Consider the following 14,114-nt stretch of genomic DNA (forward strand, 5'->3'; position numbering starts at 1 on the left):
AATGGGCCTTCCCTCTAACCTTTCAACTTCCAGGTTCTACATAAAAGCTTCTGTACACATCCATATTTCCTACTACAAAGGAAGAAGGTCTTTTCTCCTCTTAAAGGCTAATTCATTTGTACCACATTCCTTCCCACATTCTCAGGAATGTCAATGTATTCAGTTCCCTAGCAATAAATTCACATTTTGGCTCTTATCTTTCTCAAAAGCTATTTCTTCTACCATATCCTTCCATCACTATTCCTCAAATTCCCATGTGCCTCCACTTCAGCTCAGTTACTAGTAATCTTCTGTATACCTCTCTAGACTCTAAGCTTCAGGTTACTGAATGTTCTTTTGTTTTTTTAGATTTACTTTTTTTAATATTTAGATTTATTTTTTATATTTATTTATTTGACAGAGAGACACAGAGAGAACACCAGCAGGGGGAGCAGCATGCAGAAGGGGAGGAAGAAGTAGGCTCCCGGCTGAGCAGTGAGCCTGATGTGGGGCTCGGTCCCAGAGCCAAAGGCAGCTGAGCCACCGAGGTACCCCACCAGAATGTTTTTATTTTGTTCACAATTGGATGCTCAATCCTAAGAATTCATATAACATGTAAAATACATGTTGAACAAACAACTAATTAGGAACACAGTGTCATTCTTGTGATTTTTCCAAGCAATAATAAAAAATTTTGAAAACAGTAATTCAACATGATAAAATTAACAAGTGCCCCCTCGTAATACAAAAGGACATACCTCCAGTTCATTTTCCAGTTTCATTACTTTAGTTTTTAATTGATTTTCTATTTAAAAAAAAAAGTTTCAGTTAGATTTATCTCAAAACAAATTTTTAAATAAACTTCAAAGTAATGAAATTATTATTCTTAAAGATTCAATCATGATTATAATAAGGTAACATAAGAAAAAATAACTTTTATACCTCATCCATGAAACAAGAGTTCTAGAAATGTCTTTCAAAATAAAGTGAGTATATAAATATTATGGCGTATACTAAACAGAATCTCCTATTTAACAGCATGATAAAGTTTTCTAGGGCATTTACCAAATTTTGCTTGTTCTTCTCCAGCTTTTTCAACTTCTTCCAAAGCTAGCTCTACTTCTTGAGCTTTCATCTAAACATAAAAAGAAAGGTTATTTCAATATGCCTTTACATAAGCATTGAAAATGAGGATTTTTTTTTTTTTTTTTCATTTGCTTTCCCAGTATTTAGTGCATTCAATCCCTGGGACATGGAGACTTTCAGTAAATATTTGTTGAATGAATAGATGATGTTCTTACTTAAAGATATAATTCCTAGATTGCTAACAGCTTGAAATATCTTTGATTCCTCTTTTTCCTTCTGTTTTATATCCAGTAGTGTAACTTTCCCCTTTGTATTGTTTTCTACTATTTTTTTCTATTACATTTGTCTTTATTTTAGTCCATAATCTTATATCTAACCTTCTTCACAATGTTATCTCTAAATAGCTTCAATTTCTTTCAGTTTGTTTTATTAACGTATCTACTTTAGCCTTGTTGAGCCATAGTTTACCCTAGTTTAGCCATACTTTTGTATTTACCAATTGCGGCTCAAAAACCTCTAAAGGATCCTCATTGCTCATAGCATAAAATACACCTGTAATACCCTTGACAGCCCCCTGCAAGCTATACCCAACATTTGTTTCCTCTATAATCTATTAACAATTTTCTGCACCTGTCCTCAACTGTAATGAATAAGCATATTTTCTACTCCAAGTTTTATTTAAGGCGATTTCCAGCTTTAGAAGCTTTCTAAAATTTACCACTGACTTTCATTTACCTAAAATTACTCATCAGTCTTTGCCCCTTCTCTCACCTAAACCTTTTCCCCTCCCAATAAATCCCTATACAACTTGTTCACATTTTTCATTCTGACTTCAGGATTATGTTAACATAATTACAAAAGACCTCGCTAGGTAATTTTTTAAAATACCCATTCTGTTTCTCTTAAACATTCTTTTAAGAACTTCAGAGCAGAAACCAGCAATGTTTTGCACACTAAAATTTTCAATCCACACTTGAAGAGATCTCATTTTTGAGTGATTTTGATATTACAAAGTATTTTCATAAAGATTAACCTATTTAAGAACAGTTCCTTAAACGTCCTCCAATAGTCAAAACCATTATTAAAACCTACTGTATACAAACCTTCATTAGTGATTGAGTAATTCTGAAAAGGTGTATCACATTTTCTTGACTTTCAGTTTTTAGCTCACTTATTTCCACCTATGTAAAAAGAAGAGCAACTATGTTTTATAATCCTTGGGCAAAATATAAAAACTCTTCCATTTGTAACATTCATTGACTTCAGGAACAACTTAGATCAATAATAGTTGTGTGTATATATATGTGTGCGTATTGTTTATCAATTAAGCACCTTGGATAAGGAAATCAATAAATTATCTGCCAATTCTTCTTGACGAGGCAGGTCATCTGGGTCAACTTTTATTATTTCTTTCCAGTTTATATTAGGTGGCATCTTGAAACCTTTCACTGTGCTTTATCTTCTGTAACAAAACAGGTGGGTATTAGCATTTTCAAGGTAAACAGCGTTACTATTTTTATAGATTACATCATTATAACTCTCTATGGTGTTAGCAAAGAGTTACGGCTCTTTGTGTAACAGGTAAGGGGGCAAAATAGCCTTGATCAAAATTATAGCAGCTGGCACAAAACAACAAATACTGAACCGGTTGAATAAACTATGACGGATTCTCTCATACAGCTCATCTAGGTCAGAACTAAGATTCTGAGCCCCCTTCTCCACGCCCCCTTACCACCGAGGCGCGCGAACATCTAAAGGTGCCAAACGCGGGGGTACTTGGAAGGCTGAAAATGAATCCTGATTCGGTGAAGCAGGAACTAAGAGTAAAAAGAAAAGGTGTGGGGGGAAAAAACGACTGAAATGAGAGCAGGTAGGCCGGGGAAACCGGGGCTGAAGACAGCAGAAGGCGGACGGATTGCGGCCCAAAGACTGAGGGTTGGGGAAAATAGGCTGTTACATTCGGGCCCTGAGGCTTAAAGAACCTGCTTGGGAAGAAACTGGCTGCTCCTGCTCACCAAGATCCACCCACCTAACCGAGACTGGCAACCAGGAGAGGCCCCTGATCTGCCGCACGGACCAAGGTCAGCCCCGCTGCCACGCCTGACCGCTCCCCACCGCGGTTCCGCCCGGACTCTGGATCCCGCCAACAGCTCCTGTGCATGCCAGAGCGGCGCGGCTGCTAGGCGACACCATTCCCCACCCAGCCAAGGACGGCACAAGGCCCCGGATGCGAGGGAAGCCTACATTTCACGACCTTGGGTGATGCTTTGCGTTTAGATTCTCCTGCAGGGTCCCTCGGACTCTGTTAAAGACGGGGAGAAAGTGAGGGATAAGGACTCCAAATCCCAGAGTGCAGTTCTGTCTGGAGTCTTTTGCATGCTGGGAACTGAAGTCTATGAGAAGTGGAGGTAGGCCGTTCCCGGCGTGCAATGCGGAAGGCTGCGACGGTACCGGGGTGGTGGGGGGACGACCCAGAGGCAGGAGGCGTAGTGGCTGAGGCGCGTCTGCGCCGGTGACCTGAATGAGGTAGACCATGACTGTACCTTTGGTGGCGTCACCCGCTGGGCCGCTTTTCCTGGGATTTCTCTAAACCATCTACTGGTGGAGCCGCTCCCAGGTGAGGTCGGGCTGTGGGTCAGCAATGGGGGAGGAGTTGAGGGGAGCGGTCCCGGCTTAATGAAGCTCGTGCTGTTGGCGCGGGAGGAATCGGTCCAGGTCTGAAGAGGTGAGAAGACCCCCTTTTCTTGGGCGTTTGCACACGTTCCACGCGTGCTGCCCTCTGTAAGAAGAAAAAGAAAGTTTAGCTCTTTGCTCTCAGAATCTACTCCGTACAGTGGAGTGGGGCCGCACGGCCAAGATCATGGTTTCGGGTTGAGTGAAGAATTGGGAAGAGGACATATTCTCTTCTGCCCGCCTTACCTGTAGCACCATAGCCTTCGCGGATTGGAGGACTTGAAGATTGAAGAACTGGTCTACAGTGGAGGTTCTAGAAAGGAGTGTTTAGAATTTGCCCAACCTAATGCTGGGGTGGAGAGACAAGGGGCCTCAGTACTCCTAGAGCCTAGATGCTGTCACTTCCTTGGTTACTGAGGATGCCCTCCTATGAAAGCGTTTCTCAGGTGTTTACAGTTCTTTCGGTCAAGTTTTGTTCATCCCGCTGTGCTTAGACATTCATGAATTCGATACACTACTAGATAACTTTGTTAAGTCGCTGTCGACTTGAAATCTAAATGACATTTTCAACTGCTAAACCAGTGCCTCCTATTTTTTTTTTTAAAGACTTTTTCTTACCTACAATTGATAGAAGTTTTCCTTCTGAAAATATGGTTTCTTCCCAAACCAAGTATTTGGGTAAAACAAAAAATAAAAGGTATTGATTTAGTGAGCTACATTTTAAAGACATTCATCAGATTTGTAGGAATGATAATTTTGTCGTATCCTTTACTGAGATTTTATGCCACATACTGTTCATTATTTTTTTAACCATGCTGACATTACATCCCCAGAACTTACTTGTCTTGTAAACTCTTCAGTTTGTACCTTTTGACCAGTCTCTTCTTTGTTTCTGTGAATTTTGGAGGTGTTCTGTTTTGTTTTTGTTTTTTTAGATTCTGCATGTGAGATACATATAGTACTTGTATTTTTCTGTCTGGTACTTAGCACAATGCTCTCAAGATCCCTCCATGTTGTCCCAGATGGCAAGATTTCATTCTTTTCATAGTTTAATAATCCATTGTATGTACCACATTTTCTTTATTCATTTGTCAATGGCCACTTAAATTATTTCCATGTCTTGGCTACTGTAAATAGTTATGCAGTGGATACGGGGGTGCAGATATCTCATGCACATCCTGATTTCGTTTTCTTCGGATATATACCCAGAGATAGAATTGCTGGATAATATGATAGTTCTGTTTTTAATTTTGAGTAATTTCTGTAACTGTTTTCCATAGTGACTACATTGGTTTCCATTCCCACCAGCGGTACACAAGAGTTCCCTTTTCTCCCCAGCCTCGCTAACCCTTGTTACCTCTTGTCTTTTCCATGACAGTAAACTGACAGGTGTGTGGTGATCCCTCATGGTTCTGATTCACATTTCCCTGATTAGTGATGTTGAGCACCTTCTCATGTAACTGTTGGCCAATTGTATGTCTTTGGAAAAAGGTCCTCTCTCTTTTTAAAGCAAATTATTTCCTTTTTTGCTGTTGAGTTGTAGGAGTTCCTTACATATTTTGGATATTAACCCCTTATCAGATATATGATTTGCAGGTATTTTCTCCCTCCTATAGGTTGTCTTTTCATTGGATGATAGTTTCCTTTGTTTTGCAGAAGCTTTTTAGTTTACGTACTACCACTTGTTTTTGTTTGCTTTTTGCCTTTGCTTTTGGTTCCAAATCCAGAAAGTCATTCTCAGCGAGCATGTGGCTCTCCAGTTTTTCTAGCACCATTTATCAGACTCTCCTTTCTTCATTGTATATTCTTGGTATTGGTCTGTTTTGTTCTATTAACCTGTGTGTTTTATGCAAATGCCATTCTCTTATGATTACTATAACTTTGTCACTCTATCACTTAATCTTCATAACAATCCAGTGAAGTGGGTGCCTATATCATCCTTATTTTCCAACCAAGTTGTAAAACTGAGGCTTGGAGAGGTTAAGTACTGTGCTAAAACTTAAATGGTGTGATTGAAAATGGATTTTTCAGGCTGGAGGACATTCTGTTTAATGCCATACTGCCTCTTCAGGCATGCTAAGAACCAATATCTGTGAAGTGCTTGTTCTTCAGCCTTGCTCTCCATGGTAAAGGTCATATTCTAATGATGAAATTTTGTTTACTTAGGAATTTGAATTATGTATTTTTCATGTTTTGTTTTTAATTCATAATTTAGCAAGGGAAGGAAGACATGAGATCTCATTTCTCTTATCACATGAGTCATATGCTAAAAACTTCATGTTTATTTTTGTCATAAGAATCTGTTTTTACTGCAGCACCTTGTTTTTCTTGGTTTTCCTTTGTTATAACTATCCTATATATTCATTTACTAGTTTTGTTTTATCTGTATTGGTCTTTACTGCCCTTACTTCCCCTCACCCTGTTGTTCATATTTATATTCCCAGCAACTCAAGGTACCTGGTATAATGATGAATTTTATTTTCATTTTTTCAGAAGTGGAAATAGATTCAGAGAAGCTAAGTTATTTCCTAATAATTAATGAATCTCAATTGTAACCCAGATCTCAATTACAGTCCTGACTTAAATTTCAGTCTTTTACTTATTCTAACAGTATTTTTGAGCTTTTACACTGTGCTAGTGTTGGTTCATAACCTCCTTGGGAGCTTCCCAGATAAAATCGGAAACTGGCTACTGAATGTGGAGGGCAGAGAGACCAAAGAAATGGGAAGGCCACTCCAGCTTGGTACGTGGCAGTTTCACTAAGCAAAGGGGTCTTGCCTAGGAGGCTTGTCTTTGATAGCCAGAATAATAATGGATCCTGCACCCACCACACAAATCTTAAAAGTTTATGTAGAAAGAGGCCTTAACTGGGTTTAGTCAAGTGTATCATGCAAGTGTTCTCAACACCATATCATTAGCTCAAGGCTATGTGGTTGCAGCAGCCTTGGGGAGCAGGAAAAGCAAACAGAACCACATTCCAAGGGGAGGGGATAAGGAGACTCAGATCACCTGGGTCCAGTTTATAGATCAACTGGCAGTCTTTTTGTGACCTGCCCCAACAGCTATATGTGGGGACACAAGTTTGCGGTGGTCTAGGTCCTAGTACATTGTGGTAAGTTTGTACCTAACTGTGAATCAAGAAATTTAATCCAAGTTCTAGTTCACTCACTATGTAATTTTGAGGAAAGTTGCTAAAACTCACTGTTACTTTTCGTCAGATTTTCTGCATCAGTCAGTTTTCACCAAGAGAAGAGATTTATGTGATAATTTTATAAGTGGGCTTATTAAAGGAACACTTGCCTGGACCTGCCTTCTTTCTTCTTCCTGGTTTTATGAGCAGTTTTATCTGACCAAAATCATCTCACAAGAAAGGCTTCCCTTTTATAATTACTACCTTTATTCCCTATATCAGGCAACTTATTTTATTTAAATGTTACTTCCATTCCCTTTTTAGCTGACTTATAGAGAAAATGAATGGTAACTTATTTTTCCAGCATCTGTAATAAAATATGACCATGAGAAATTTAGTATCCACTGTGTGCAATAAATGTTTTGTTTTGTTTGTTCTCCTGGAGAGGATTCAGTGTGCAACAAGCAGATACTTGTCTTTTGACAGGAGACTGGAAAGATTAGGAGGAACGAGTGTGAATGCAGACTTCACAAGCTTTATGTGCTTTAAGAAAGTCATGAAGGGGCGCCTGGGTGGCTCAGTGGGTTAAAGCCTCTGCCTTCGGCTCAGGTCATGATCCCAGGGTGCTGGGATCGAGCCCCACATCGGGCTCTCTGCTCGGCGGGGAGCCTGCTTCCTCTCCTCTCTCTCTCTCTCTGCCTGCCTCTCTGCCTACTTGTGATCTCTGTCTGTCAAATAAATAACTAAATAAAATCTTTAAAAAAATTAAAAAAATAAAAAAGTCATGAAATATAGATTATTTTTACTGAAGAAGATAACATCATGAAATTATTTTATGGAGAGAACTTTACTTTCCAGGCTAAATAGTCCCAGATTCATACAAAAGTTTCCTATAGGTTTATTTTTTCCACACTTATACTGTTGGATTTTTAGGAAAAGGGGTTCATGGTACAATTTTGCTGAAGGAAGTATATTAAGTTTTGTATCTCTATGTTGTAGCTCTTAAGTGGTCTTCCATTGCATTTAGGTTGTTTGTGTGTATGTAGTGACATGCCATTGTTGTAAGTAAACGCAAATCAGTCACATTCACTCAGACTGTGAGCCTGTGTTGAATATGTTTATGTGGCTAGAAGAAGTCCTGGAATTTGCCTTAGTCTATTCATATTGCTTTAACAGAATACTCTGTGCTAGGTGGTTTATAAAAACAGGAATTTATTTCTCACAGTTCTGGAGACTAGGAAGTACCAAGATCAAGGCATGAGCATTTTCAGTGTCTGATGAGGACCCACTTCCTGGTTCATGGGTAGTGTCTTTACTGTTTCTTCACATGGCAGTGTTCATATCGCTCTAACAGAATACCTTATATTAGGTGGTTTATAAAAGCAGGAATTTATTTCTCACAGTTTTGGAGACTAGAAAGTACTAAGATCAAGGCATGAGCATTTTCAGTGTCTCATGAGGGCCCACTTCCTGGTTAGTGGATAGTGTTTTTACTATTTCCTCACAGGGCAGAAGGGACAAAAGATCTCTCTCACGCCTCTTTGGTAAGGGCACTAATCTCATTGGTGAAGACCCATCCTCATGACCTAATCACCTTTCAAAAGCCCCACCTTCAAATACCACATTGAACATTAGGATTTAACATGAATTTTAGGAGTACACCAACATCTACTCTGTACCATTCCCACAGCTAACATTTAATACTGATGTGGTACGTTGTTATAGTAGTGGCCCCCAGTGAATCATGCCTCCTTCTATATATTCCTTTATGTAAACCTTTCTGTTTCCCTTAACTTCTACCCTTACAAATAGTTCTTTTGGGCAGAACCTAAAATGACTCCATAGCTGAGCTCATGACATCCATGAGAACTACTAGCTCTCATTCCCTTTCTCTCATAATATGCTCCCTTGGAGATTCTTCAAAAATTCTATGATCTTAGCCCTTGTATAACCTCTCCTTCAGTGACTGTGGTTTAACCTTGCTTGATGGGGGGGGAGGGGAGATACACACACACACACACACACACACACACACACACACGTATATATTTATATGCCTTAAGTAAAGATGTGAAAAGAGTTTGTGCACTGGGACTTGTCCCCCCTTCTCTCCTGAGATCACCATTTAAGGAAGTTTAGGTTAACCTACTAGAGGATATGACCATACATAGCAGAAACTAGCTTTCCAACCTAAGACCTCTACACTTCAGCAATTTTTATTTAAATTCTAATTAGTTAACATACAGTGCAATGTTGGTTTCAGGAGTAGAATTCAGTGATTCATTTACATACAATACCCAGTGTTCATCGTATCAGGAGCCTTCTTTAATACCCACGACCCATCTAGTCTATGCCCCACCCACCTCCCTCCATCACCCCTCAGTTCTAAGATTCTCTTATGGTTTGTCCCTCTCTCTTTCTTTTTTCCCCCTTCTCATATGTTCATTTGTTTTGTTTCTTAAGTTCTGTGTATGAGTGAGATCATGCAGTATTTGTCTATCTTTGACTGACTTATTTTACTTCATATAATACACTTCACCTCCATACACATGGTTGCAAATGGCAAGATTTCATTCTTTTTGATGACTGAGTATTATTCCATTTTGTGTATTTTTATATATATATATATATATATATACACACACACACACACACACACCACATCTTCTTTATCCATTCATCAATTGATGGACACTTGGGTTCTTTCCATAGTTTGGCTCTTGTCGATAATGCTGCTGTGAACATCAGGATGCATGCACACCATCAAATCTGTATTTTTGTACCCTTTGGGTAAATATCTAGTAGTGCAATTGCTGGATCATAGGGTAGTTCTATTTTTAACTTTTTGAGGAACCCCCATACAGTTTTCCAGAGTGGCTGCACCAATTTGCATTCCCACAAACAGTGTAAGAAAGATCCCCTTTCTCCATATCCTTGCCAACATCTCTTGTTTCCTGTATTGTTAATTTTAGCCATTCTGAGAAGTGTGAGGTTGTGTCTCATGGTTTTGATTTGTGCTTCCTTGATGAGTGATGTTGAACATCTTTTCACGTGTCTGTTGGCCATCTGGATGTCATCTTTATAAAATGTCTATTCATGTCTTCTGCCCATTTTTTAATTGGATTACTTGTTTTTGGGGTGTTGATTTTGATAAGTTCTTTATGGATTTTGGATACTAATCCTTTATTGGTTATGTCATTTGCAAATATCTCATGCCATTCCATAGGCTTTTAGTTTTGTTGATTGTTTCTTTGGCTGTGCAGAAGCTTTTACCTTGATGAAGTCCAATGGTTCATTTTTGCTTTTGTTCCCCTTGCCTCCAAAGATGTATGTAGTATGTTGCTACAGCTGAGGTCAAGGAGGTTGCTGCTGTTGTTCTCCTCTAGGATTTTGATGGCTTCCTGTCTCACATTTAGGTCTTTCATCCATTTTTGAATTTATTTTTGTATATGGGTAAGAAAGTGGTCCAGTTTCGTTCTTATGCATGTTGCTGTCCCATCTTCCCAACACCATTTGTTGAAGAAACAATCTTTTTTCCATTGGATATTCTTTCCTGCTTCATTGAAGATTAGTTGACCATAGAGTTATGAGCCCATTTTAAGTTTCTCTTATCTGTTCCGTTGATCTATGTGTCTTTTTTTGTGCCAGTACCATACTGATTGATGATTATAGCTTTGTAATATAGACGGAAGTTTGGAATGGTGTTCCCTCCAGCTTTGCTTTTCTTTTACAAGGTTGTTTTGGCTATTTGGGGTCTTTTGTGGTTCCATACAAATTTTCGGATTGTTCTAACTCAGTGAAAAAGCTGGTGGTTTTTTTGATAGGGTTTTCATTAAATGTACAGATTGCTTTTGGTAGTATAGATATTTTAACAGTGTTTTTCCAATCTGTGATCATGGAATGCTTTTCCATTTCTTTGTGTCCTCTTCAATTTCTTTCATCAGTGTCCTATAGTTTTTTAGAGTACAGATCTTTTACCTCTCTGGTTACGTTTATTCCTAGCTATCTTATGGTTTTTGGTGCAATTGCAAATGTGATAGATTCCTTCGTTTCTTTTTCTGCTGCTTTAGTATTGGTGTATAGAAATACAACAGATTTCTGTATGTTGACTTTATATCTTGCGACTGTGTGTATTTGTTCTTGAAATCTTTTGGTGTAGTCTTTGAGTTTTCTACATGAAGTATCATGTTGTCTGTGATAGTGAGAGTTTGACTTCTTCCTTGCCAATTTGGATGCCTTTTATTTCTTTTTGTTGTCTGATTGCTGAGGCTAGAACTTCCAGTACTATGTTAAATAACAGTGGTAAGAGTGGACATCCCCATCTTGTTCCTAACCTTAGAGTAAAAGCTCTCAGTTTTTCCCCACTGGGGATGATGTTAGCTGTGGGTCTTTCGTATATGACCTTTATGATGTTGAGGTATGTTTCCTTTAACTGTACTTTGTTGAGGGTTTTTAATCAAGAATGGATGTTGTATTTTTGTCAGATGCTTTTCTGCATCTATTGACAGGATCATATGGTTTTTATCCCCCTTTTTTTATCCTTTCTTTTGTTAATTTGGTGTATCACCTCTATTGATTTGTAAATATTGAACCATTCCTGCAGCTCAGGAATAAATCCCATGCAATTGTGAATAATTCTTTTAACGTACTGTTGAGTTCAGTTTGCTGGTATCTTGTTGAGAATTTTTGCATCCATGTTCATCAGAGATATTGGCCTGTAATTCTCCTTTTTAGTGGAAACCCCCTACACTTTAGATTTCCTGCTTTAATCAAGCAGGATAACTATAAGCAATAGGGACCCCAGGCACAACCAGCAACAGTAATATATATGTATAGTTATATATTTATATGTGTATATATATACCTACATATACTTGTGTATATGTATCAAATAAAGATATTTATATCAAGGAATGGACTTAAAAAATTATGGGGCTGGTAAATTCAGAATTTGTAGATGTAGAGTTTGTAGATGTAGAGTAGGCTGGAAAAGTGGAAACTCTCCAGCAGGATCTGATGCTGCAGTCTTGAGGTAGAAATTCTTTTTAGGGAAACTTCAGTTTTGCTCTGAAGGTAATTCAACTGATTAAATGAGGGCCATCCACATTATGGAATATAATCTTTATTTAAAGTCATTGGATTGTAAACGTTAACCACATCTACAAAATACTTTCATACCAACATCTTGATTAGCATTTGATACTACTCTCGCCTAGCCAAGTTGACATATAAAGCTAACCATAACAGTACTCATCATGAATAGTAAGCATTTTACAATGCCATTTACTTGATCAATAGCATTTCACTGGTAAACCCACATGATGCTTCTTAAACCCCTCACCGATACCAAGTTTGTAGAATTTTAAAGATAATCCAAGGGAGTTTAATGATGAAACAAAGGGAGTGAGCTAGTTCTAGTGCATGCTTGTGAGCTCAGTTGTGGAATCATCTGAGGTTCTGCCCCCAAAGCCACCTGTGGGAGTAGAGGATGGAAGTAGGGGTCATGATTATAAATAGATCTCAGTGAATAAAAACTGGATATCACGTTTCCAAGGAGGGACTAAGGGTCTTCCTTCTAATGAAGGAAGTTGAAATAGAAATAAAAGGAACTTGAGGTGATGATTCCCAGTAGTATGGGGTTTTGTCCCATACATGTCAGTAAGCATTTTTGTTTTCCTTTCACCATTTTGCTCTAATGCTGTAGTGTTCAAAAACTATGTTTGGGACGCCTGGGTGGCTCAGTTGGTTGGATGACTGCCTTCGGCTCAGGTCATGATCCCGGGGTCCGGGGATCGAGTCCCACATCGGGCTCCCAGCTCCATGGGGAGTCTGCTTCTCCCTCTGACCTTCTCCTCGCTCATGCTCTCTCTCACTGTCTCTCTCTCAAATAAATAAATAAAATCTTAAAAAAAAAAAAAAACTATGTTTAACAAGAATGTAAGGTACTCTCATATCTAAAGAAGGAAGAGTAGAACCCCATTCCATGATAAGAGGCTTCTTATTTGCAGTGATCCAGAACTTGGAGCAGAGGACAATCCCCAAAGTTAAATCAAGTTGAGAGTTTTGATTATTATGTTGGAATTGAGTGTTTCAGTTACTGAGTGAACTGCATTGCAACTTAATGTGACTGTATAACTCTTCATTAACTATTTAGAAATCCTGGGAACTGTCCAAGTTTCTTAAAGTTGCATTTTATAACCTTAAGTTTTTTTAAACCTTTAAATTCAACCTAAAAAAAAAAAAAAAACAGACTTATTTTATAAACTTACCCTTTTTCTCTATAACAACTCAAATTGAAAGGACTAAGTGCCTTAGTCAGTTTGTTTCAAAGTTGGTCAGGGCATCTGGGTGGCACAGTCAGTTAGGCATCCAAGTCTTGGTTTCCACTCAGGTTGTGATCTCAGGGTTATGGGATCAAGCCTGTTGTGGAGTCTGCTTGGGATTCTCTCTCTCCCCGCTCTACCCCTCTGCCTCCCCACCCCCTACATGTGCACACATGCTCTCTTTCTCTAAAATAAATAAATACGTCTTTTAAAAAAACTTGTTTAAATTCCCTTAATTTAAAATTGTATTTATAGGGGCGCCTGAGTGGCTCAGTCGGTTAAGCATCTACCTTCATCCAAGGTTATGATTCTGGAGTCCCAGGGATTGAGTCCCATTTGGGCTCCCTGCTCAGTGGGGAGTCAGCTTCTCACTCTCCCCCGGTCCCCCTCCCTGCCCCCTGCTCATGCTCTCTCTCTCTTTAATAAGTGGATAACATCTTTAAAAAATTATATTTACAATTTGAATGTATTCATATGTATTCAAGGACTTCAGATATCTGACTTAAAAAGCAAAACTTTCTCAATACTTAAAACAATTTGTAGGGGCGCCTGGGTGGCTCAGTGGGCTAAGCCGCTGCCTTCGGCTCAGGTCATGATCTCAGGGTCCTGGGATCGAGCCCCGCATTGGGCTCTCTGCTCAGCGGGGAGCCTGCTTCCTCCTCTCTCTCTGCCTGCCTCTCTGCCTGCCTCTCTGCCTACTTGTGATCTCTCTCTCTCTGTCAAATAAATAATCTTAAAAAAAAAAAAAAACAATTTGTATAAACTAGTAAATTAAGCTTAAAACTATAGCAACTCCCAAGTCCTTACAAAATTCCAATAATATTTGTAAACTTGGCTAAATTATTATACTTTTCAATTAAAAAGTCAAAATCCACAAATTGCATGGTTTATAATTTAATATAATACATGTTATATATTATTGT

The 14,114-nt window shown here is 38.7% G+C and overlaps 2 protein-coding genes across 7 annotated transcripts in view; one reads left to right on the plus strand and one right to left on the minus strand.

Annotated features, from left to right (window-relative positions):
- Positions 1-3,293, minus strand: part of CEP290 (centrosomal protein 290) — a 96,137-nt gene extending 92,844 nt beyond the window's left edge. For 2 of the 4 annotated variants that reach the window (XM_047739449.1, XM_047739448.1), the window contains exons 1-5: positions 3,095-3,292; positions 2,398-2,527; positions 2,169-2,246; positions 1,045-1,114; positions 738-784 (exon numbers count right to left, since the gene is read on the minus strand). In XM_047739449.1, coding sequence (XP_047595405.1) covers positions 738-784; positions 1,045-1,114; positions 2,169-2,246; positions 2,398-2,499 — 297 coding nt within the window. In that variant the 5' untranslated portion in view covers positions 2,500-2,527; positions 3,095-3,292. Of the gene's footprint in view, positions 1-737; positions 785-1,044; positions 1,115-2,168; positions 2,247-2,397; positions 2,528-3,094 lie in introns of all 4 variants that reach the window. The other 2 variants (XM_047739447.1, XM_047739450.1) reach the window with 2 other exon arrangements.
- Positions 3,294-3,496: 203 nt separating this feature from the next.
- Positions 3,497-14,114, plus strand: part of TMTC3 (transmembrane O-mannosyltransferase targeting cadherins 3) — a 62,698-nt gene continuing 52,080 nt past the window's right edge. Inside the window, exon 1 of one of the 3 annotated variants that reach the window (XM_047739453.1) lies at positions 3,497-3,790. The gene's annotated coding sequence lies outside the window, so the exon portion shown is untranslated. Of the gene's footprint in view, positions 3,791-4,776; positions 4,801-14,114 lie in introns of those variants that run through there. The other 2 variants (XM_047739452.1, XM_047739454.1) reach the window with 2 other exon arrangements.

Source organism: Lutra lutra, chromosome 8 (assembly GCF_902655055.1).
Source record: "Lutra lutra chromosome 8, mLutLut1.2, whole genome shotgun sequence".
NCBI classification, from domain to species: Eukaryota; Metazoa; Chordata; class Mammalia; order Carnivora; family Mustelidae; genus Lutra; species Lutra lutra.